The following is a 26,907-nucleotide window of genomic DNA, read 5'->3' as shown; positions in this document are numbered from 1 at the left end:
CATATTCTTCCCCCTTCCCAGTTTGGATTTAGAAAGGGTTAAAGTACCTTTGACAACCTTTCCTCTCTTGTTACAGATGTCAAATTATCGTTATCTAAAAACGAATATTGTATTGCAGTATTTTTAGACATCTGTGGAGCATACGACAATGTAAATATACCCATTCTTAAAGAAAAGTTACTGGCGATTGGTATTCCTCCTAAATTGGTTCAATTCATTATTAATTTGCTCTCCGATAGAACTATTTTTGTAGATGGATCCGAGTCCTCTCCCCGCATAAAGGTGCATGTAAAAAGGTGCCTGTAAACGATCAAATTTGTTTGTCAAATTTACGTGTTTGTCAAATTATTTGAACGTCTGCGGCCTTGTTTGATGTGCTTGTCAAACAAACTACGTGTTTGACGTGTTTGTCAGAAATTCTGATTGACGGAAAGTTTGAACGATATTTGACAACATGTTTGAACGTTTGCGGGGGTGTTTATCAAACAAACGTCAGTTTCGTGTTGCCATCACTACGGAGAGTGCTGCGTCATCGAATGTTATAAGTGAAAGAGACTTTTTATTACATTTTATATCCATATATCGCGATCTGCCGCAACTGTGGAAAGTAAAATGCAGGGACTATATGGACAAGAATAAAAGAAACATAGGAATAAAAACAATAACGGATTTATTAAAAGTATTTCGCGCCATTATTACGGAAGTCAACGCAAGAAATGCTTTGTCCGCATCCGTCATTTTTAACAACACAAAATATTTCGCTATTCACCCCACTTCAGACCGGATACAATAAACGTCAAAAGACAATTCCCGGCGAAAGCTGTAAATAAATGAACTAATATTTGACAAACTTCATTTGAACGTTTGCGGCCTTGCCAGGCCTTGCTCATCAAACACGTGACGAGCAAACGTAAAATTTGACAAACAAATTTGATCGTTTACAGGCACCTTAAGGGTCTGTCTTAAGCCCGATACTGTATAATATTCACACATACGATCTGGAAAAATCTATTCATTTCATGTGCAACATACTCCAATATGCTGACGACTTAACGTGTGGTTATCTTAGTGTACAAATAAAAAAATCTCGTTTATTATTCACAATAAAATGCTGGCGATATTTAAGTCAACTTGGCTGGCGGTTTGGAGACGGAATACTGGTGAGTTCCTTCACGCTGCCGCTTTTATAAGTTAAAGAAGATTCTAGAACAATTTGGTTACTATGTAGAATTTTCCAAACAAAAATGAAAAATAATAAAAGAACATCCAAGAATCTTGTTTGGAAAAAATCGAAACTTCTGGAATTCCGTTCAAATGAAGTAGTGGCGTACCACTACAGGACTCCCCTTCCAGCGGCACGGTTGAGGGCCGTGATAGAAAGAAAAGCTGAGTCAGATCTTGCTTATTGATGGTCTTAAGAAGGGTTGGTCCTGGTGTTGTTGCATTTATCTTGGGTTCAGGGCCACTGTACGGTTGTTGTAGTATTCTCTCACGTTAAAATAAAATGGTTAGAAAAAAAACAAAATTATTATAAATTACAAACACTGTTCACGACACAGGCTGAGAATACACTAAAATAACTATTGTGAGCACTATTATCCGCGCTTGTGCAGAGATGGTCTGGTGCACGCAGCTCCACGATGCCTCAACTGATCACTACATCACTCCGCTTTCATCAAAAAACATAATGTTGCAATTACGGTTGAACGTGCCTTTAGGCGTTAAAGTAGTCCGGAAAACGAACACGCCTACCGGAATGTGTGGTCGTGTGAGTGCGATCCGGGTTGGTAGCGGGCATAGGAAGGGTTGATCTTATTCCTTGCGTAGTTCCCTTAGTTTCCTGGGCAATGTAAGCAGGTTTGAGGCGGTCTATGCTCACCGTTACCTCCTTTCCTTTGTTTAAAATGGTGAACGTTCTTTCGTTCCGGCGTACCACTTGGTGAGGGCCAGTGTAGGGTTTCTGAAGCGGGCTTTTTACGGTGTCGTCCCTTAGAAACACATGGGTAGCTGCGGGAAGGTCTTTAAAAATGAAGCATTTCCTTTCACCATGTCGGGAACCTTCAACCGGTCTTAGGTTATTAAAATGTTGCCTCAGCTATTTGAGGAAATCGCTGGTGCTGTCGTCGTTCGCTGGCCGAGCAACGAGGAATTCTCCAGGTAGGCGGAGTGGCTCGCCGTACACCAGTTCGGCTGAAGTGGCAGCGAGATCATCCCTCCAAGCTGCCCTGATTCCCATTAACACTGTGGGTAGCACCTCAGTCCAGCGGTCGTTCTGATGGCATTTGATTGCTGCCTTAAGCTGGCGGTGTAGCCTCTCAACCATGCCGTTAGCCGCAGGATGGTAAGCCGTGGTACGTATCTGAGTCGTACCTGCCAGGCAGTTTAACTCCCTGAACAGCCTCGACTCAAACTGTCTTCCTTGGTCGGTAGTAACTCGGAGCGGAGTACCGAACCTAGTAATCCACCCCTGGTAGAAAGCACGCGCCACAGTTGCTGCTTCCTGATCCCTAATCGGGAAAGCCTCTGGCCATCTTGTAAACCTATCCACGCAGGTGAGGCAGTATCGGCATCCTTCAGATGAGGGCATGATGATGATGTCTATGTGCACATGCTCGAATCTGGCTGATGGTCTGGGAAACGTTCCTAGGGGTGCCGACACGTGGCGTGACACTTTGCTGCGTTGGCACTGTAGGCAGTTGCGTGCAAATTCCCTTGCGTCTGCCTTAATGGCCGGCCAGACATATCGTTCAGTTATGAGTTTGACCGTTGCCTTGACGCCTGGGTGAGCCAGCTGATGGACTGCATTGAATGCTGCGAGCCGAAACTTTTTCGTGACGAAAGGTCTCGCTGTATTTGAAGAAATATCACAGTATATTTCCGTGTTTATGTCGGGAATGCGCACTTTCTTGAGTTGTAGACTAGAACTTCCCTTTAAGCATTGCTCTAGTTCCGCGTCGTCCACCTGATCAGCTGCCAGTGCTGCGTAGTCCAGGGGAGCGTCAACTGTCTCGACCCTGGAGAGGGCATCTGCGACGATGTTGTCCTTGCCTGCTACGTGGCGAATGTCCGTGGTAAACTGGCTAATGAAGTCAAGGTGTCTGAACTGCCTTGGGGAGCATTTATCAGCCTTCTGTTGAAAGGCAAAAGTGATGGGTTTGTGGTCCGTGAATATGGTGAACGTCCTGCGCTCTACCATATGTCTGAAGTGTTTCACAGCGAGGTAGATGGCCAGGAGTTCTCTGTCGTAAGCGCCGTATTTTCGTTCAGCCGCACTAAATTTCTTTGAAAAGAAACCCAGCGGTTCCCAGTGACCTGCGATGAGCTGCTGGAGTGCGGCGCCGGCTGTGGTGTCAGAAGCGTCGCTGACTATGGATAGGGGGGCTTCGCACTTTGGATGAGCTAGTAAGGTCACCTGAGCAAGGGCTTCCTTGCACTTGTCAAAGGCTTCCATGGTCGCTGCTGTCCAGGATATGGGCTGCTTGCCTTTCTGTTTTCCGGTGAGGAAATCATTGAGCGGTGCTTGCGTCTCTGCTGCACTGGGGATGAACCTCCTATAAAAATTGAGAGCTCCCAAAAAGCGTCGTAGATCTTTCACTGTTTCAGGCCGACTGTATTTTTTTATTGCGTCGACTTTCTCTGGCAGGGGTGTAGTGCCTTCACCAGACACCAGGTACCCCAAGAATTTTACTTCAGGCAATCCAAAATGGCATTTGCTGGCGTTGACGACCACCCCATATTCCTGCAGGCGCTGGAACAAGGTCTTGAGGTGGTTCATGTGTTCCTCTTCTGATGATGAGGCAATGAGGATGTCGTCGATGTATGCGTAACAAAAGTCCAATCCTCTGGTGACCTCATCGATAAAATGTTGAAACGTCTGGGCTGCGTTACGGAGGCCGAAGGACATCACTGGAAATTCGAAGAGTCCGAACGGCGTGGATATTGCCGTCTTCGGGATGTCTTCAGGAGCTACAGGAATCTGGTTGTAAGCTCTTACCAGGTCTATTGTGGAGAATATCTTGGTATCCCTCAGCGACTGGGCGAAATCTTGAATGTGTCGTACTGGGTACCGGTCAGGTATGGTCCTGGCGTTCAATCCGCGGTAATCACCGCATGGTCGCCATTGGTCGTCTTTCTTAGGGACCATGTGAAGTGGGGATGCCCAACAGCTCTCAGAAGGCCGGGCAATTCCTAATCGGACCATAATAATAATAATAATAATAATAATATTTGGCTAATTTATATAGCGCCATTTTCGTGAGAAATCACCTCAAGGGCGCTGTACGGAATAAAGATTTAAACCGAGCGGATAAAATAGATGCCACAGAAAAATTACAAGCTATAAGAAAACAAAACATGGCTTTTCTAAATTGCTACCGTTACGGTAAAAAAAAAATCACAAAGTTCACGTTAATCTGAATTAACACTGGGGATGAAGGGGTTAAAGTAAGTCAAGTACTCAGTACTACCAGTGATGGTATCAGAACACCACTGTGGACAGCTACCCTAGATATTTTAAATCAAAGTAATGTAATAGTGTAGTAAAAATATAGCTCATTGATTTTAAAATAGTTGGCATTTCCATAATTTTGGATTAACTTCAAGTATTGTAAAATAGCTGGTGGAAACCAATAAATATTTACTAACTAGACGATTAATAGGTAGCCTAAGAAATAATTAGTAAAATCTTAGTATTGGCATTTAATTTTTTTTTGTACATAGTAATGCTATTATCCATGTATTATGTTACTCTCACACACATAAATTGTCAATTTCCTCTGTAAAAGCCCGATAGGGCGTTAATGAATAATAAATAAAATAAATAAAAACAAAAAATAAAATAAATAAATAAAATAAATAGAATACATAAATTAAATTAAATAAATAATACTCCCAATTAAGTTAAGGATAGAGCCAATGTAATTATTAATAGGCAGTGTGATTGGTTTCAATCGGTTCACAAGTTCACTCGGGTTAGATAATTTTTCTAAGAATTTATTTTCAAAAAAAGAAATATTTCACTCTAAAATAAATTAGATACATGATTAAATCACCCTGTATTGTTTTATCACCCTTTGTTTCAAACCAGGACTAATATAATTAGTAAGTTGTCGTTCGAAGGTAGGAGGAGAGATGAGGGGTGAAGGAAGTTTGCAATGAGACGTATAGTACCTACTTACTTACTAACTACCTACCTACCTAACCTAACTACCTAGCTCCCTAACAGGAATGTACCTGGGACTGACAAGTATCTACCTGGTTACCTGGCAAATTATAGTAAGGAAAGACTAATCTCAAATCTTAAAGGAAGTTGGATCTTTTGAGTGATTACCTGATGTTAGTGTTCTCAGTGTTCGCAATGTTCACGGTATATAGGTTTTCGTGTTCGATTTCGAGTTTCAGGTTCCGTATTTCGTGTTTCGGGTGTGAAATAGGGATGCACAAGTTTTATTTGAACGTTGGATTCTAGCGAAGATTTTACAAGACCTGGTGGTGCATAACATAGTAAAATATGCACAGAAAATCACACGTTTCAAAAACATGCTTCACTACCAGATTTCGCTTGAGTTTTGAACACACATTTTATTATTGAAGCGTTGAAGAACATGGAACCAACGAAATGGAGTCAAGTCTTTTTTTATGTCAAGTTACTGAATGAATATTTCCACTTCGCAGATCAGTAGCATAGGCGAGTAACCACTCATCATGCATCTAATGTACCAGGTAGATACACTGTTTCTTATGTCCTAAAACTGTCAGCCGGAAAAAAAACAATTGAATTGTAGTGATGTCAGAACGTAATCTTCGCGAACTTTTAGCAAGATACAAAACCAAACTTTCTGTTTAAAACTTCTGATCTGAGGAACTCATTTCATGATAGATGGATATATTGCACGTGGACAGTGATTGAAAATAATTATTTCTATGAGGAGTGAAACTGTATACGCCTTGACACTCGACGTCTTTCGACTCGTACCGCGAAACGTAGGGGTTTCGAAAATAAAATAAAAATATTAATAACGTGGATAAACTAGTAGAATTCCGCTGCACGCTTAATAAAAATAATAATAATAATTGGATGACTTTTATAGCGCCGTTTTTGTGCAAAATCACCTCAAGGGCGCTGTACAAACTTATAATACATTTCTACAGTGATCTAGGCAAACAATATAAATAGCACAAGGTTTCAACTGAATTACTACAATAAATAACAATATATGTGGTGGGATATGGTAAAAGATACATTAAAGGTCCATTTTTTTCTCAATCAAAGTTAACTTTGAAGGTTAGAAAATACGTATAAATTATTAAAATAAACCACTTACCTAATTCATGCGTGTTTACTTAAACCCCAGACTTAAATAGTTGTCTCCATTCGTTATTTAAGTGGAAGCTATAAGCCAAAAATGTGTATATTTTTGGTATACCTTATATTGTAGGTAATATGTATTAAAATCGCTTGACAAACGGAGTCAAGAAACGTTCGATTTCAAGCACAAAACTGGTTTTTTATTTATTTTGTAAATAAAAGGAAACAAAAACATTATCAAGTGAAACTGTCACAAATAATCTTAGCTATAATACTGTATTTTTAAAAGTTGTTTCCTTTATGCGTTCATACATTTCTATTGATTTTTTTTTGTAGTTTACATTTACATTTTTTATTGAGTAATTTATTTTCTTATTTGTATTCTACTCAAGCGAAACGATAGGAAAACCTTCAATTTATCTAAAGCATATTTTTTGGTATTCATAATGTACACCAATTCGTTATAAAGATTAATCAAAATAGTGATTTGGCATTAAGCTTCGTCTTAAGTTGAAATCAGGTGTTGTTTTTTAAAAGAGCCTTTGCATGCAGCGGAATTCGACAAGATTACCATAAATATTTTAAACGATAGTAAATACTAATTTTTTTTTTTTAAATGTAATCCAGATTGTATGCCGTAATCGTAACTTTAGTTTTTTGCGTCGTAATGCACATGTTCGTATAATATCTGAATGGTGTTAGGTACATGCCTAGTATCAGCTTTTTAGTATTGAAACAGTTTTGGATAATACCTACCATTTTTCCCATCATATAACTACTATCCATTTCCTTACTTAAAAACAGCCTTACCCACACTGGAAAGAATAAGATGATTTTGTTGCACTGTAAATTGTCGCAATCAACATTCGTATTCGTGTCGTGTGGCAAGAAGGTGTAATCGTGATGTCCTCGTCGTATATTCACATGCTTTGTGCTCTGTTTGCAAATATCAAATTCATATCAAAGATTATCTCGTTTCGGAGGAAATTTCACCCTGTGAACAGTGCAAGTTCGTTGAGAGCCCCACTGCCGGGATCCATGGGAATTCAAGGTAGGCTGTTTCCATCATTCCACATTTCCCGTGATTTTTCAAACCCAATTGAATGAGCTTTATACTGTCGTAATCTTGTGGATTAGATTTACAGTTCATTTCCGTGTAATAGGACACGGTACATCAGCGGTTTTTCAATTATCATTTAAAATATGTTAAAAATAATACTTAAACAAATAATATTGTGTAAATTCAAAATCATTGGGAATTCTTTTCAAAATGGCTACTCTGACATTGTAAACTTGTAAGGAGTTAGTAAACAGTGTCGAAAAATAATAAAAAAGAAGTTATGATTATTTTTCAAGGTAAAGGTAACTAACTACTTGCCACGAAATTTTCAAACCAATTTAATGATCATGACATTCAGATAAGGGAACAGCCACGGCATATCAGAGATCTTCGAGGAAATTGGATGGCTCATGCAAAAATATTACAATTAGGGAGTTTTTGGAACGTAATGCTATGTGCATGGCATACAGTAATTGAGGGGCAAACCTGCACTTCAGGTGTTCCTGATTTTAATCTCTTTCCACAGGCAATAGCGTCTGAGCTTTTGAAAATCGTCTGTACTTTATCGCAAGGTCATCACAAGTTCAAATTTAATGAGGATTCATGTTACAATTCCGTGAAGAAAGTACTTTAGTTTTTTTAAAGTTGCAAGCAAATTACTTATGAATAAAATTATAATTATATAGCATGCGTGGGACGTCACGCTAAATATTGAAAACTCTTGTAGATTGAAGAAAATAACTTCATTTTAACCATTAATGTATTATTTTTAGATGAGACATGAAGCGAAAAAATAGGTTCCGCTTTTTGACTTCCAACGCTCTAACTAAAACTACCATATTACTAGGTTCTATTCATGTTCTATTACTATACAATTATTGGCCAGTTGTTTCACAAAACTTAAAATAATATCAACATTATCTGAAAATAAATTATTTTGCTGCAAAAGAAAATAGATTTCGAAAAGCACTGCTCTCTGTAGTAACCACTAGTCATAATATAACCATGAAATGTTCGTGGCAAATAAACACGTACAGGTTAGAGTTAGTATCTCCTGGGTCCAGAGCTGCAAAGTAGAGAGCGGGTCATCAAAGAGATGCTGGAAATCCAATTTACATCGGTCTCAAACTCCTTCTTGGCCCGTTTGAGCTTGTCAGGGGCGAGGCGGCGGGGACGTTCTGCGACTGGAGGACCTGGAGTAGTCCTAATGTGATGAAGGGTAGTATGGCGAACTTCCTTCATGGCGCCGTCAGGGCGCGTAAGGTCCGGATATTGTTGCAACAGTTTGTGGTAGGAGGATGTCCCTGTGACAGTCTTAATGGAAGCGGTCATGTTGTTACTACGCCTTCCTGTAGTTGTCAGGTTCGTCACCTGATCCAGCAATCGCCTATTATGGACATCAACCAGGAGCTCGAATCGTGCTAAAAAATCCGCTCCAATGATGGGCCTGGAGACGTCAGCAATGACGAAACTCCAAGTAAAATCACGACGCAGGCCTAGGTCCAGGTTGAGCGTCAGGCTTCCATACGTTGCGATGGTGCTTCCATTTGCGGCCGCCAATTCGTAGGACTGCTTGGCCGGACGGCCTTGGACTAGGCGTCGTGGGTAAACACAGAGGTCCGCGCCGGTGTCCACGAGAAACTGGATGCGAGTTACCCGGTCCGTTACAAAAAGGCGACTTAATTGCACCGGGCTGCTGGTGCTGGTCGCCATCAGTGTGAGCCCGGGGCGTTTCCCTCAAAATTGCAGGGTTTGATGCAGGAGCGCGCCTTGGTATCAAACTTCCAGTGGTACCAGCATTTGCCTTCTATATGACGACCCCTGGAACGACTGCGCGAACGATGTTGCCGCCAACGAGGACTGGTAGTCCTGGATGGGCGTTCCTGGGCGCGCAGAGTTGTTAACTCCCGTCGTAGGTTGTTTATTTCTTCTTGTAGCTGTAGCACCATTTTCTCCATAGTATTAAGCACATAACCTCCGTAACTTGTCGTTGATGTTGTCGTAGCGCCGGGCAGGAGAGACATTTTTTAAAATAACTGAAGTAAACGATAACACTTAAAAAAAAATTAACTCACGTCGTAGGTCACCACTGTGGTTATCTTAGTGTACAAAAATAAAAATCTCGTTTATTATTCACAATAAAATGCTGGCGATATTTAGGTCAACTTGGCTGGCGGTTTGGAGACGGAATACTGGTGAGTTTTCAATTCAATTCAATTCAATTTGTTTATTCCTTTAAAAACATTACAAAATTACATTTTATTTCGTTTTTAAGTATATTTGTAAAATGGTATTACATAATAGTTAGCGGTGTATAAACTATACCAGCATCAATAGAGCTTGCCTTTTAAAGGCAGCTTCACCGATGCTAAATATGTCGATATCCGAATTAATTCTGTTCAACAGCAAGACTGCTCTCCCCACCGGCATGACCATTGGCAAGTTAGTCCTGCAGGCCGGGAGATAAAACAGTCTATGCTGTCGGTGACGGAGATAACCATCAGGAACATAGAGACTAATACTCTCCATGATAGTCGGATTTACTAACCATCCACGAATCAGTTTGAAGAAGTGTGATACAATATGCACATCTCTTCTGACCCGTAGATGGTTCATACCGAGCATGCCCAAGAGAAAGTCAGTAGGATAGAGCCACGGGTAGTAGCCATACTCCCTCAGGTAGAGGAATCTCAGAAATTTCTTCTGCACTCTCTCCAACATGAGGGAATACTTCACCTGATGTGGGCTCCAAACCACCGACCCACTCTCAAGCCTACTCCTAACCAACGCAATGTATAGCACTTGGAGAACCCGGGTGTCTCTAAAATTCATCGCAGTGCGTAGGACGAAGCCCAGCATTTTCAGTGAAGCACTACACGTCATTTCGATATGAGCATGAAATGTCAGCCTACTATCAAACATGATGCCAAGATCTTTCATAGTGGAGACACGTTTTAAACTTCGGGCATTCATGGTATACCGGTAAAACCAAGTATGACGTGCCCTTGTGAAAGAAAGAATGAAACATTTAGAAATATTGAATTCGATCCGATTCCGTTTACTCCAGTCAACAATTCTATTAATGTCCGATTGGAGTCGAATGCAGTCTTCTAAAGTTTTAATTTCCAAGAATAGTTTTAGGTCATCAGCAAAAAGAAGTGACCTGGAATGCAGAATATTTTCTGTAATATCGTTAATAAAAATTAGAAAAAGGAGCGGTCCTAAATTAGAGCCCTGTGGAACGCCTCAGAGTACAAGGAATAATTTTGACATGAATATTCCATGAGATACAAATTGCATTCTTCCAGTAAAATAGCTTGCAAAGAATATGAGAAACCGTAAAGAAAAACCTATAGTTGACAATTTATTTAATAATATGTCATGGTTTACGGTATCAAATGCCTTCGAGAAATCATTATATGAGCAATCTACTTGGTAGCCCTTATCTAAAGATTTGGAAACATAATCTGTGAGTACCAGTAGGTTAGTATCTGTTGATCGACCTTTTCTAAACCCATGCTGTTCCGATATTAAGAAAGGCTCTACTTGAAACAGCACATGTTTATGAATTATCGATTCGAATAACTTAGCCGGGGCGGAAAGTATTGCCACTGGCCTGAAATTTTCGACAGATGTCTTTGATCCACTTTTGAAAATGGGACAAATTTTTGAGACTTTCCAGGAATCAGGAAATATACCAGTATCTAAAGATAGGTTGAATATAAAACTTAGTGGCATTTTTAAAAATTCAACACATCCTTTTAAAAAAAATACTGGAAGAAAGTCTGGCCCAAGTGAATGTGTATGTTTCATGTTATTAATTGAAGATTTAACATCTGATTCGTCTATATGACTTATATCAATGTTTTGGGCTCCCTTCACATTCAACTTGGAAGCAGAAATGGGATTTAGTAATGGAGGCTCATTACTGTACACTGATTGGAAATGGGTTGCAAATGCATTGGCTACATCCGCTCCTCTAACTTCCCGATCACCATGCATCATGATGTCTGTTATACCACCATCCTTGCGCAGTGATTTTACGTAGTCCCAAAATGCCTTGGGATCATGCTTGATATCACTCTCTATTGAGTCGACATACGTTCGGAATGCTATATGAACATTTCTTCTAACAACTGCTCTGAGATTACTGAACATTTCATACTCATTTTGGTCACCAGTAGCTTTCCATTTTTTATGGTGAGCATGTTTTTTCTCAATGCTCCTGATGGTATCTCTAGTGAACCACTTCGGATATCTACGCCCACCTCTGTTGGGAGGTTTCCTAGGGAAGCAAGCGTCAAATACATTATATATACATGAATAAAAATGGTGTAGCGTCTCATTAACGGTATCGAATTTAGAAAGTTCATGCCAATCCAATTGGCTCATCATCTGATAAAGTTTGACAAAATCACCCCTACCAAAAATCCATCCCCGCAAAGTGCCGTCTGTAGTTTTAGGTAATTTGGTAGTCTTCGGAGGCTTTTTACAAGAATACCGGAACTCTAATGCGGGGTGATATTTGTCCTCATATACGAGGGGAGAATTGCTATGTATGACATTTAATTCAATGTTACACAAAACGAGATCCAACATCCTCAACTCAGAATTGGGAATACCAATTAGTAGTTAATTATTAATTACAATTATTAGTTCCTTCACGCTGCCGCTTTTATAAGTTAAAGAAGATTCTAGAACAATTTGGTTACTATGTAGAATTTGCCAAACAAAAATGAAAAATAATAAAAGAACATCCAAGAATCTTGTTTGGAAAAAAAATCGAAACTTCTGGAATTCCGTTCAAATGAAGTAGTGGCGTACCACTACACAAGTTTTGCGGCTTGCGTTAATGAAAGCAACGAAAAATCTGAGGCTTTGTTTACCCATTTATAGTGCATTAACTTTAACTATTTCGACCACAATTAGCCTAAAAACATTTTCATTTGTATATTAAACGAATTCTGCGAGTAATTTCGTCGAAAGCCAAAGTGGCCAAAAAGGCGGCAGCTCCCAAGAAGAAGGGAGCAAAAGGATATAAATTCCCAGACCCCATTCCCAACGGTGAAATCCTACAGGATATCAGCAAAAACAAATGGAGAATAGGTCCTTCTATTGGAATGGGTGGATTTGGCGAAATATATTCTGCCTGTGAACATGATTCCATCCCCAAGAAAACGTCACTCTATCCGTATGTCATTAAAATTGTGAGTTAGTTTTTTGAGTTTTCACTCTAAATTACTATTAATTTATCATCATACCCTTTAGTCATTTGTCCATATTTAGCATTCGTCAATTCCTGTCCATTTACGATTAATTATTTGACGTATTTTTAGGAACCTCATGGAAATGGTCCCATATTTGTGGAAATGCATTTTACATGAGGAACGCCAAGAAGGATGATGGTAAGAATATTTTAATTAATTAATTTATTTATATATATATACGCCTAAAAAGGCTTTTACATAGAAGAGATATTTTTATAGCATATTAATAATCAGCAGAATCCATTTCTAGCCAAAAAAAAATACACTTGAAAATTCAAGTCTCTATGTCTATGAAAGGCGATTTTCAGCCCACTGTGCGCCGTGCAGATGGTGCGTTCATTATTTTGCATCCCACATTGTTTATAATCGTAAAATTTTTATTAATTTCTAATTTCACGCCCGGCTGGGTTCTATGTAATAAATAAAATATTTTTTATTTATTACATAGAACATCTAAATAAGCACAACAAAATCAAAGCAAGATCTAAAAAAAATTAAATCAAAATAAAAAAAAAAACAATGTCAAAAACGAAATAAAGTCGAAATTAGATATGTATGCAAGATGGAAAAATATAATATTAGGAAAATTACAAAACATTGCTAAGATAAACAGCGCTAAGTAGTTTCTATAGTTAAATTATATTAAATTTGATGTTCTTCTTTCTGAAATAAATTGGGTAATGACTTGTTTATATTTGGTGAATGATGTGTTGAATATATCAACAACATATTTATAGTCATTACCCAAATAAGAATTAAGTATTTATTAACTTAAGAACTTATTTTGAATTCCTTCTATCGTGAGTGAATGACTAGCGTAACTAGGTGCCCACACTGTTGGGTTGTACTCAATTTGTCTCCTAACCAATGACATATACAAATTTTTATATGTTTGAATATATTTAAATTGGCTGCGAATTCTTATTACGAAATCCAACGTTTTCAAAGCTTTATTTGATGTAATTTCAATATAGTTTATAAAATTTAGTTTTTGATCAAAGTTTACACCTAAATCATTCACCTCGTTTACAGCGGTTAGAACTACATCATTGATATATTTAATAAACACATAATTTTAACCACTTTCTATTGTTTAGATCAGAGGTTCCCAAACTTTTTTGCCCCGTAGACCACTTGCCAAAATATTTTTTTTCGTATGCCTGCCGAATATTGAATTTTCCTAAAACTATTAACGTCCCATGTGATAATCAGCTGTAGGCAGACTGATAGAACCTAAGCGCAAGCCAAATACTAAGTCTGGTGATCGCGCTTTCGGAGTATCTGGGCCGAAGGCTTGGAATAAACTCCCTCCGGAACTAAGATCCATAACAAGTCCAACAGAATTTAGGTCTAAACTAAAAACTTACCTTTTTAAGCTGTCGTACCCTTAAATTAAATATACCATTCCTTAGAGAAGGTCCAGTTATATTCAATTTTCCAATTAAGTTCTAAATCCTGTATCTAAATTTCGCTAATAAACAATTAGATAATGTTAATTACCAGGTAAGTATTGTACTGTATATTATCTCCATAAATAGTTAAGTAATAACATAGATCACTGTAGAAATGTATTATAAGTTTGTACAGCGCCCTTGAGGTGATTTTGCACAAAAACGGCGCTATACAAGTCATCCAATTATTATTATAATCATTTATATTTTTCGTTAAAAGATTCCCTTTCCTTGCCTGTCCAACAACCGGGTGGCGGTATAGTTCCTCTGTTTTTACACTTTGCAGATTGGGGCGCCCTTGTGAGGTATTACACCAAATGAAAATGGAGCAGGATAAGCAACGGGAATTTCTTTCTGTAGCTAGCCCTACAGAACTGCCCCTTAAATTCTCTGTCAGTGCTTATTCCGGTCAGTTCTTCTTGTCACATGATATCCGATTCTTAAACGTTCCATTTCCACAGTCAAAATGTCCTCAAACTTAGTTTTGAAGTCTGTGTTTTTCTAGATGTTTTTCAAAAACAAGTTGGGGAACTAGGAAAATTCGAAGCTTCCAATGTGCAATGTTTTGCTTGAATATATTAATTCTGACGAGAAAAGGAACGTAGACTCTATTTATATACCGCAATTAACAACTTTACGAAATATAAAAATACAAATATCAAATAAGTAATTTCTCTGTCTATTATATTATAATAGACTGAGTATTCCCCGGGGAATATTCCCGGGAGCAGGAATATTCCCCGACCTGAAATAAATTCCCGAAAACAGGAAATTTATTTTGTTTTTAATAAAATGGTTTCTACACCTCTCTTGGATGCTTTATTGAGTGTTAGCAGTTATCAATTATTCAATTTTTCTATTTTTCAATTTTTCAATTAAGTCCTAAATCCTGTATCTAAATTTCGTCAATAAACAATTAGATAATGTTAATTAAGTGTTAATCTCAAGTGACCTACCAGGTAAGTATTGTACTGTATATTTTCTCCATAAATAGTTAAGTAATAACATAGATCACTGTAGAAATGTATTATAAGTTTGTACAGCGCCCTTGAGGTGTTTTTGCACAAAAACGGCGCTATACAAGTCATCCAAGTATTATTTTTTTTTTTTTTAACTTCCGATTTAGTTGTCCGAGTTAAATCTTCCCCAAAGGAAAAACTTAACCCTTCCACTCACTTTTCCACAAATGATCATCTAGTCAATCAACATTATGTAAGTGCATTATACATATAAGCAAAATAAATACAAAACAATACAAGAACAACACGTCAACTCACCAGAGATCAAATGGGAAAATAATTCACTCCAGATATTTTCATATCAGAGGGTTCGGCTCGGTAGAACTTCTAACAGAGCCTATAAATCCTACTGATCCCTCAACATAAATATTTAAAAAATCTTTTGTTATCCTACATGTATTCAAAATGACCGACTTTTGCATCTTTATATATAATTTTTTTGATAGATCTAATACGCCTAAATTTTTAATTAGAGAGCTAGGTATAATGCCAGTAGCCGAAATAACGAATGGTAATATTTTTATAGTCTGAGAATGCCAAATTCTTTTTATTTCATTTCCTAAATCTGTGTATTTTCTTTTTTTTTCACTAACAGATTTTTGAATATTACAGGAATTTGGAATAGCGACATCAATGATATAAGTTATTTTTTTAATTTTGTCATGTAAAACTATATCGGGTCTATTATGACTAATCGCACGGTCTGTTAGTATAGTTTTATCATAATATATTTTATAAAATTCGTTTTCTAAAAATGAATTTGGTTCGTATTCATAATATGGTACTACATTACGGCAGTCAATCAAGTTATGCTTAATCACCAATTTTTGTTGAATTATTTTTAAAACTTGATTGTGCCTAAATGTATACTCGGACGGTGCTAATATAGAACATCCCGATATAATATGTTCTATAGTTTCCGGAAAAGCCAAACATTTTCTACACAAATCATCAATTTGATTTGTATCTTTGATTATATGCTTTCTATAATATTTAGTATTAATGACTCTATCCTGAATGGCAAGCATAAATCCTTCTATTTCTGCGGTCAACTCTCCAATACTCAACCATTTGTTTGACGAAAATTTGTCAACATATGTTTGGTTGAGATAATTGAAGTGTTTTGCGTGTAAAATTTTATTTGACCAGGAATCTAATAATTCCTGGTTGGGATTTATAAAAATGTTGGCATTCTCATCGTATAAATTTAAAGGTGTAATATTTCTATCTGCCTTGCAAATTATTTTGTGCATTTCTGAGCTATGAGCTTTCCTATGGAAAAAAGTTCTTAGCATTTCTACCTGATTATGTTTCAAAGAAGTTATTTTGACTATACCTCTACCTCCTAAATTTCTAGGTAAATTAACTCGTTCTATAGCTGAATTTGGATGATGGCAATTAAACTTTGTTAGCGTAGTTCTAATTAATCTTTCTAAGTTATCTAAATCTGTATTAGACCATTTAATTATGCCAAATGAGTACGTTAATAGAGGTATTGCCCAAGTATTTATTGCTTTTACTAAATTTTTAGCAGATAGATTGCATTTTAAAATTTTCCTGATCCTAGTTTTAAATTTAATCCTAATATCATTTTTAATACTACTATGGTCTAATCTATTTGATTGTGGGTATCCTAAATACTTATAAACCTCATCCCTTTTCATACTAGTAATTTGGAAATTTCTAAATATACTCTCGTCTCCATCTACAATTTTGCCTTTCTCTATATGGATCGTTCTACATTTATCTAAACCAAAAGTCATTTTGATATCATCTGAAAAGTTTTTAACTACCTCGATCATTTTCTCTAAATTTTGTTCAGAATTCGAAAATAATTTTATGTCATCCATATATAATAAATGCGAAATTGTACTACTCTCCCTTGTATTACCCTTTACTTTATTATTATTATTTAAGACGACATCCCCTGATCTAGGGACTTCCCTACCACTTATGCCCCCCCCCGAAGAGAAGCAAATACTGGAAAAGGCGGCGCAGCGCAAAGAATTTGCTATTGCTCCAATAAATCTGGCTGCTGCCCTACTAGATCCAGGTTCCCAAGGACATCTGCTAAGCCACGTACAGCAACTTGAAGCACTTGAATTCATTGACCAAGTAGCAAGTCATATGGAGACTGTTGATAGTGCAAATGTTCTTGTTGATTTAGCCAATTATAGGGCTAAGGAAGAATCATGGAGCAAGGCATTCCTATGGAAGTGTGTCAATAAAATCACGCCAGTGACTTGGTGGAAGGGGATGTGCGGATGTTCTGATTTGTCACAGGTTGCCATAAGAATATTGACTGCTCCCATTACTTCAGCAGCCACTGAGAGATCTTTTAGCACGTTTAGTCGCATTCATACAACACGGAGGAATCGTCTAACAACTCAAAGAGCAGGGAAAATAACATCTGTGGCACACAATTGGAAACTTCTTTCCTCTGAAAGAGGCTCTAAAGTTGCTCCCAAGAAAACCCTTTCTTCCACGGATGAGCAGATTGCTTCGCATCATAACGTTTCAAACCTATCTGGTACTCGCAAACGCAAACATCCAATTGACTGTGCTGAGGAAGAAGAAAACGTAGATAATCCTGAGTGGGCAACAACTTCGTCCGGGTCGGATGAAGAAGAAGAATATGAAGGTGAAAGTGGAAGCGAAGTTGATAGTGTCAGTGTCCAATCGGTATCATCAGATGAACAGTAACGATATGTGAAGTTGTGTCATTTTTACAGTTTTACGATTGATTTTTTATATGTACCGTTTACTAGCATGAAGTGTATATAGGCTACTAATACTGTACAGTATACAATTATATAGAGATACTCCTCACTTTCAAATAATTTTGATCGGTGTTTTTTTGTTATTTTTCTCTTTATAGGAATAGTTTTTATGGATCTATCCTGCTCTATATGTACCATATGTGTGTATATTTTATTTTTTATTTAATAAATATTATTTTTTTTGAGGTATTATGTTGTTAAAATCGAAATTCCCAAAATTCCCCGTCCAGGGGAATATTCCCCAGAAAAAAATTCCCGGGAATTAATACATCACTAGGCACGTAAGATTGGAATAGTGAAAAAGTTGAGTTATTACCACGGTGTACATGTAGTTAAAATTACCTTAAAACAGGCTCAATACCAGCTTAACTGTACCTACGCTGAACCAGCGGTATATTATATTCAATCTACTACCCTCAGTATCGCCCCGGTGAAAGACAGTTTTGTAACATGGCTTTATCTATATTTGGTGTCCAGGTCTGTGTAACCTGGTACTTCCTCTACTACCACAATATAGTCACATTGGCTCTCCACACAGTTGAGATTCATGTGTAGTATATTCACAGTTATCTATATTTGGTGTCCAGTCCTCTACTACCACAATATAGTCACATTGGCTCTCCAGACAGTTGAGATTCTTGTGTAGTATATTCACAGTTAACTATATTTGGTGTCCAGGTCTGTGTAACCTGGTACTTCCTCTACTACCACAATATAGTCACATTGGCTCTCCAGACAGTTGAGATTCTTGTGTAGTATATTCACAGTTATCTATATTTGGTGTCCAGGTCTGTGTAACCTGGTACTTCCTCTACTACCACAATATAGTCACATTGGCTCTCCACACAGTTGAGATTCTTGTGTAGTATATTCACAGTTATCTATATTTGGTGTCCAGGTCTGTGTAACCTGGTACTTCCTCTACTACCACAATATAGTCACATTGGCTCTCCACACAGTTGAGATTCTTGTGTAGTATATTCACAGTTATCTATATTTGGTGTCCAGGTCTGTGTAACCTGGTACTTCCTCTACTACCACAATATAGTCACATTGGCTCTCCAGACAGTTGAGATTCTTGTGTAGTATATTCACAGTTATCTATATTTGGTGTCCAGGTCTGTGTAACCTGGTACTTCCTCTACTACCACAATATAGTCACATTGGCTCTCCAGACAGTTGAGATTCTTGTGTAGTATATTCACAGTTATCTATATTTGGTGTCCAGGTCTGTGTAACCTGGTACTTCCTCTACTACCACAATATAGTCACATTGGCTCTCCAGACAGTTGAGATTCTTGTGTAGTATATTCACAGTTATCTATATTTGGTGTCCAGGTCTGTGTAACCTGGTACTTCCTCTACTACCACAATATAGTATTGGCTCTCCAGACAGTTGAGATTCTTGTGTAGTATATTCACAGTTATCTATATTTGGTGTCCAGGTCTGTGTAACCTGGTACTTCCTCTACTACCACAATATAGTATTGGCTCTCCAGACAGTTGAGATTCTTGTGTAGTATATTCACAGTTAACTATTTTTGATTTGTATTTTCAAATCTCACGTATTGTATGTATTTATTTTCCAGTTAGATGTTCTGGAGTACATTCACGGCAGAACTTACGTACACGCTGATATAAAGGGAGGCAACATACTGTTTGGAACCAAGAAGGGCACAGAGAACCAGGCCTACTTAGTTGACTTTGGACTTGCTTCGCATTATACCATAAAAGATTACAAATTCGATCCCAAGAGAGCGCACAATGGAACCATAGAGTACACCAGCATTGACGCACATAATGGAGGTATGAATTTTAATAATGTTATGTATTGCCAAATACTATATTGTGTAAATACTTCATTCACCATTCCCCCCCTCATTCACTTCATATTGTGTGAATCTCCTTGGCAAAGCGGTAAGCTTTTTGCCTTTCATGTAGTAGTTTGCCTTTGGGTATTTTATTTTATTTATTTATTTTTATTTAGGAAGCAAACAGTCGTACAGTAAAAAATTATAACAATAAACATTCATATGTTCTAGACCAATTAAGTTCCATTGAGTTAAATGTTGATTTAGTATTTTTTACCTACACAACATATTAAATGGCAAAAAAATAAACATAATAAAGAAATGCATAAAATTAAAAACAAATAGAATAAATATAACTTTTCGAATTTTATATGATATTTATTATGTAGGTATACTATTCACTACGAGTGATAATAATGTAATTTTCACAACAAAAAAATCGAATAAAAAAAAATTATTTTAATTTATTAAGCTGAATTTTATATGATATCAAGTTATGGTTGAAAATGTCTACATCTCGTAAGCAGAGATGTACTTTATTTCAAATAAATCCATTTGAAATGGAAATTCAAAATGCAAAATGGGTATTTTCCATTTTGCATTTTAAATGCTTTTCTAAAAACCATTTTGCATTTTGTATTTTAAATGCTTTTCTCAATGCATTTTCCATTTTAAATGCTTTTTTGCAACATTCTTCCTACTATCTCCGCTCATCGTTTTTTAGCCCCAAATATCAGTCGATCCTCAACCTCGCTATGAGAGATAATTTACATTTGTCAAGTTGCTCCCTGGTAGGAGCCCTGGCAATTGAGTGATACCATTACAAAAAATACTGATTCAAATACTGAACATGGGGCCATGACGCTGTAATATTAAATGTTAGATAGCAGTTTCTATGTTTTTACGTTGGCAACATTTGTCCCGCGCAAATTTTTTGTGGTTCATAATCCGTAGTCGTGGCATTTTTTGATTTACCATCATGTTATAATAATAATAATAATAATGATGATGATGATGATGCAAAAGTCGGTCATTTTGAATACATGTAGGATAACAAAAGATTTTTTAAATATTTATGTTGAGGGATCAGTAGGATTTATAGGCCCTGTTAGAAGTTCTACCGAGCCGAACCCTCTGATATGAAAATATCTGGAGACGGTGAATTTTTTTTTTCCCATTTGATATCTGGTGATTTGACGTGTTGTTGTTCTTGTATTGTTTTGTATTTATTTTACTTATATAATGCACTTACATAGTGTTGATTGACTAGCTGATCATTTGTAAAAGTGAGTGGAAGGGTTAAGTTTTTCCTTTGGGGAAGACTTAACCCGGACAACTAAATCGGAAGTTAAAAAAAGAATATTTGGCTAATTTATATAGCGCCGTTTTCGTGAGAAATCACCTCAAGGGCGCTGTACAAATATATTTCTTAAATAGTTTATACTATAATGTAATATGTTTGTTCTACATTGATGTCCATTATTAAATGACAAAACTGTTTAAAAATTCTATAATTATTTTAATTGTTTGACCTGAGAAACCATTTTGCATTTTCAATGCAATTTGAAAATAGGTATTTTGCATTTTGCATTTGAAATGCTTTTCTAAACACCATTTTGCATTTTGCATTTTCAAATGGAAAAGTTTTGACCCATTTCCATTTTGCATTTCAAATGGTTTTGGGTACCCATTTTGCACATCTCTGCTCGTAAGGCATTGTGAGTTTCACAGATACGTACTATTACAGAGTTTTGCGCGTATTTGGATTTACAATGTGGTATTATAAATAAATCATTCGATCTGGTGTTTTGCTTGGGGCAACAAAATGCAATCCTTTCTAACAGATATGATGAATCAACAAGGCAGTTCACGATTTTGTGTAAGAATAATGCATCAGAGATTTTTCTACGTTTATATAAAGTGACAGGGACAAATCGATGGACACTAAAACGATACGATAGGTGTTTCATAAATTTGTTCTGAATATTTTCAATGCGATCAATATATGTTTGATATTGAGGATTCCAAATTACTGAGGCGAATTCTAGTTGTGACCGTACATATGACATATATAACAGAATTAGGGTGTGTGCTACCCTAAAAGGCTTTGTAATGCGAATAATGAAACCCAATTGCTTATAAGCTTTTTTTAGAATATTTTCAATATGATTCCTAAATAACATTTTAGAATCTAGTATTACTCCAAGATCTCTTATTGTTTCTACTCGTTGTAGGGGTACATGGTTTAGTTTGTAAGTATAATAAATTGAATGTTTTTTCGTGTAAAAGTAATAACATTACATTTATCTATGTTTAGATATAGTTGATTGTTTTTGCAATATTCCTCAATTTTACCAAGGTCTTCTTGTAATTGGTCGCAATCATCTATGAAGCTAATACATTTATATAATTTCATGTCATCAGCTTAAAATAGAAAACAAGAATTACTAATAACACGGTTCATGTCGTTTATGTATAAAATAAACAAGAGAGGCCCTAGATGGGAGCCTTGCGGTACCCCTGAGGGAATAATTATAATTTTTGACATGTAACCTTTTAAAGCAACAGCTTGACTTCTATTTTTAACATATGAAGAGAACCATCCCATAAGATTTCCACATATACCAATCTTCGAGAGCTTATTTAACAGTATGTCGTGATTTACTTTGTCAAAAGCCTTAGAAAAATCTGTGTAGATGGAATCTACCTGTTTCCCACTATCCATAGAGTTAAGAACAAAATCAGTAAACTGTCGTAGGTTCGAATCAACAGATCTGCCTTGAAAAAAACCATGTTGATGGGGGCTAGTAATAGTATTTTTGCATGAGTCAAAAAGTTGGTAACACACGATTTTTTCCAAGATTTTACTTAAGATACATAGTTTAGAGATAGGTCTATAATTTTCAATGTTGTGTTTGTCCCCTTTTTTAAAAACAGGTGAAACAAAAACTTGTTTCCAAACGGTAGGAAATACACCTTCTTTAAAAGATTTTTGGAATAGTAGTGTTACAGGAGTAACTCGTGTTTCAGCACAATTAACAATAAAAATTGGATGTAACTTATCACAACCAGCACTCTCTTTTGTGTCCACATTTTTGAGATGTTTTAACACTAATAGTGCGGTTATATCAATTGAATCAAAATTAATTTTGATTAGGTAGGGAGTGTACCACGGGGGATATTTGGGAAACAGATAAATGGTTTTTGATGGTACGTAGTGATCAATAGCTACATTAATAATTTCGTAGAATTTATCAGTTGCTTCTTCCATACCCCTTGAACTAAAAATATTCGACCAGTCAAATTGCTCCAAAAACTCGTTAATCTTGACGTAGTCAGCTGAATTAAATAATAAGACTTGTCGTGGTTGATGTATTAAGCAAGGTTCGTTGTATGAACAAATGTAGTGTAGCAGTGGTACCACACTTCTGTCTGTAGGGTGAATATTGCTCAATGTGTTTGTGTCCAGTGGCCACGAGGCGCGGCGACCTGGAGATCCTGGGCTACAACCTGGTGCAGTGGCTTGCCGGGGAACTGCCCTGGGAGGGCCAGCTGGGCTCCCCTCCCCACGTGCAGAAGGAGAAAGAGAAGTACATGAAGGACATCCCCACCTTCATGAAGAAAACATTCCCCACGCAAGCACCCCCGCGTGAGTAGCATTTCATTTACTTTCTAATATTTCAACCGCGCAGTATGCCCGGAATAAAATAATTACAGTCCCTCAAGAAGGTGTAGAAATTTAATAAAATTAAATTTAAAAAATTCATTACTATGGCAACGCCAAGAAAAATCTATTTTAGAACAATTTTAAGTAGATTCAAATGTGTTATGATATTGGACGGGAATACTGGCTTAACCTACCACTAATTATTCAGTTGAAATCATAACTCATCCTGTCAACACCTAAATTGTGTTTGATTACGGAGCCCCTTGTTCGACCGTGTCGAAACTGAAAAGCCATTATGAGCTCGCGAGTTTGTGGTGGTGAAAAATGAACTGTAATGAACCAGCGCAATTAAGAAAAGCGAGAGAAGAATTACGGTAAGTCGGCATTCCTGATTTTCCACTTTCTTCCGCTGTGCGATGATACCTTGTGTCCGTCCCCAACAAAACCTATTCCAATTCATTGTGAATATAATATTATGTTCCTACATAACTGTTTCTGTTATGTATTATGTTTTATTAATTTATTAAACCTAACCTAATTGAAGGAATGGAGAATTAATAAAGTAACAGCACAGTTTTTGGTTCAAATGCAGCATTTATGTATTACTAATTTACAGAATTGGTATTTATTTCAATTCCGCAAACATAAGAGGTTTCATAGGGCGGTTTTCCGATAACTTAATTTATTTTATGACCGGTCGGTGGCCGAGTTGACATCGCGCTTGGGTCTCACCCAGGCGTAGCGTGTTCAATTCCTCGGCTGGCTAAGTCCTCCATCACAACACAAGCAAACTTAGCAAAATTAGGAAACCAAATTTTGTCCCAAACATCGTATGAATTTAGTTTCCTAATAATTAACATGTTAATATACAAATAGATACACAAAATTAAAAATAAACTGCTCAATCAAATAATATATAATACCTACATACCTACATAAAATATTAGAATTTACTCAAATGAAAAATAATACAAATTGGCACAAAGAGAATAACATATAATACATAATATAATTACATTGTTACATAATTTTTAGCAATAGCAGGAAATTTTTTCTGAATCCGACGTTATTGACGAAAATGTCTACTTCAGCACGCAGTGTGCTGCACATTCTATCTTATTATATAGTCAACACATTAGATATTATTTTTAAATGTATTTAGGTGAAATAATAATGCTATAGCTTCTTAAACAATGGGAATTGGGAACAATTATTTCAATATTGCATAATGCAGTATTGCAATGACTGTGAATTACGTAATGTAAACATATTAAATCTATCTTATAATTTTGCGGAAAGGTTGTTTCACAGAATTTGAACAATTTATCATATTTCAAGGTTGAAATTCAAGTTCTGTGAAAGTCCTATTCAAGTTGTGTTATTATTTCAGTTATGTGAAATAATTGGCTAATAATGATATAATAACGGAATTTGATTAGAACCTTTACAGAACCTGAAAATTAGCTTCGAAATTTGATGAACTGTTCAAATTCTGTGAAAAAACTGGCCCAAAGTGATCTTGAAATATTCAAGACTTAATTAATGGCCAGAATCTCTCACACGAGTGTGATAAACAGACAAGGAATTGCCCCGGTTCTGGCATCTTGGTAACACAATAGTAATCAGGTTATTTAATATTTATAGATGCGTTAGTTGCCTTTTTACAATACGTCAGCAAAATGGAATACGATGAGGTTCCAGATTACAACAAATTCCGGCAGTTGTTCGAGGGAGGTTTGAAAACATTGGGCTATTCCAACACTTGCGTTCTGGACTTCACTCCCACCAAGCCAAAGTCACCAAAGAGAAAAAGTCACGCAGCCGACATAGAGGATGATAATGATTCTGACTCTGAGAACATACTTGCACCTAAGAAAAAAGTGACTAAGAGAAGGTCCATCAAGGGAAAGAGAGCGTCCACTTCACCTTCCAAAGATGGTGTCCCAAAGAAACTTAAAGTAGAACCTGAAGTCAAAATCAACATCAGACAAGAAATTAACAACTACAATTGCGACGCAGACCTCTCTTGAAAGACCTAAGTTAACACCACGTAAGGTTAAAAAAGAACCCGATAATTCATTCAGTAGCGACATCATTCAACGACCGAAACGAAACGGAGCTGAAAAAAATACTTGGACACGAGTCAATCGAGCGTCGACGTGATTGATAATTCCTTCACGGACACCCCTCCCCCCCGATCGGCGATCAAAAGGAAACACACCAAGAGGCTGGAGGTGGAATATGGTTCAGACGAAGAAGTGACAATTCACACGACGATAAAGAAGAAGGGAACGCCTGTGAAGGCTGCGGCTAGAAGTTGGAAAAACAGTCCGACTATTATCAATGGAAAAATATCTTCCAAAGTTTCACTAGATTGTTCAAAAACTTCACTAGATTGTTCACTGTATAAAATCAGTTCAGTTCAGTTCGCCCGGCCGAACCGGGCAGTTGATGTACCTACCTTCGTCCACCGGTTTGTTTACTTTTGAAACGAAACGGTGTTAATCTTAATTATAATCACATTTAATCGCATTTCTGGCGGTTATTTACTGTATTTCTATTCTTCAGCAATAAAATAGTACATAATAAGTGTTAAAAATAGTTTTTTTTTAGTTAATTTTCGGGTCGGATTACCGAAAATTGTAGTGACGTTTAAATGTGTTTTGAGTTAATCTGAATTGTATAAACACGGCAGAAACTATTGTCAGTACTGTGTTAATCTTCAATTACATAATTAAATTCGGATTTTGTGAAATTCTGGTGAGTTTTGCAGATTTTGTAAATAACATCTGTATTTGCATTCTACCCACAGCGGTAAGTTCCAGCATTTTGTCTGGATTTTTTATTTTTGTTAATTTTTAGGTTGATTTCTTTTTAATTTATTTTTATTATATGTAATATGTCCTCCGTGGACTCCTCCGACGAGGAGGAAGTTGCCCTCCATGAGCTTTCAAAGGAGGAAGTTATTAAAATAGCGCAGGCAAGAGGGAAGGAGATATCCTCACAAAGGAGACGACCTTCTCCCAGATCCTATGTGCTCATGGAGAGTATTCAAGCCCACAAGGAGCCTGGTAGTCCTAGACGGCCCACTTCACCGTTTACCAGTATCCATGGCAGCTTACTCCGTGAAGAGGGAGCAGCATCAATTTTGGCCGCCCCGAAGGATGTAGCGAACGCTCCTTCTGGAAATATTTCCACTGGTACTGGTGACGTGGCCAAAAACCCGTCGCCTAACCCAGCAAAAAAGAATCGTGGCAGAATTGAGGAACAGTTAATTTCAGGTGACAACTACGATATGCCAGTCGAGGAGGATTATCTCGCCCCATTTTGGAGCCCTCTTTCGACGATCTCTGCAAAGGTGAATGAGATGAAAAATAAAATGAAAAAGGAGGACCGCTCAGTTATAGAGGTAAGTATAGATCTAATTCGTAATGAGCTCGCGAACCTGGCAAATACCTGTGCCGCCGCCAACGCGAGAGCTGGCGCCTTTGCCGAGGTTATTAAATCACAGAAGGGATTATCGGAAAAATTAGATTTACTCATTA

The 26,907-nt window shown here is 37.0% G+C and overlaps 2 protein-coding genes across 2 annotated transcripts; one reads left to right on the top strand and one right to left on the bottom strand.

The window, feature by feature from the left end:
- Positions 1–8,411: 8,411 nt before the first annotated feature.
- Positions 8,412–9,080, bottom strand: LOC149416629 (uncharacterized). Its single transcript, XM_089641290.1, has one exon. The coding sequence runs from the start codon at positions 9,078–9,080 to the stop codon at positions 8,412–8,414; it is 669 nt and encodes a 222-aa protein (XP_089497416.1).
- A 128-nt stretch (positions 9,081–9,208) lies between these two features.
- LOC149416628 (nucleosomal histone kinase 1-like) lies at positions 9,209–25,392 on the top strand. Its single transcript, XM_089641289.1, is given in 9 exon segments — positions 9,209–9,266; positions 12,354–12,574; positions 12,704–12,740; positions 12,743–12,772; positions 14,306–14,385; positions 16,326–16,347; positions 19,475–19,690; positions 23,165–23,344; positions 25,007–25,392. Coding segments are annotated over 9 exon segments (1,230 nt in total).
- The last annotated feature ends 1,515 nt before the right edge of the window (positions 25,393–26,907 follow it).

Source organism: Hesperophylax consimilis, chromosome 16, assembly GCF_061612785.1.
Source record: "Hesperophylax consimilis isolate HC1 chromosome 16, BYU_Hcon_1.0, whole genome shotgun sequence".
Taxonomy (NCBI): Eukaryota; Metazoa; Arthropoda; class Insecta; order Trichoptera; family Limnephilidae; genus Hesperophylax; species Hesperophylax consimilis.
The sequence above is the reverse complement of the archived record's forward strand: the minus strand, read 5'-3'. Positions and strand labels throughout refer to the sequence as shown.

What these genes read in the sequence shown, in the direction of transcription:
- LOC149416629 (XM_089641290.1), bottom strand. Translation starts at nt 9,080, where the DNA reads ATGGCGACCAGCACCAGCAGCCCGGTGCAATTAAGTCGCCTTTTTGTA.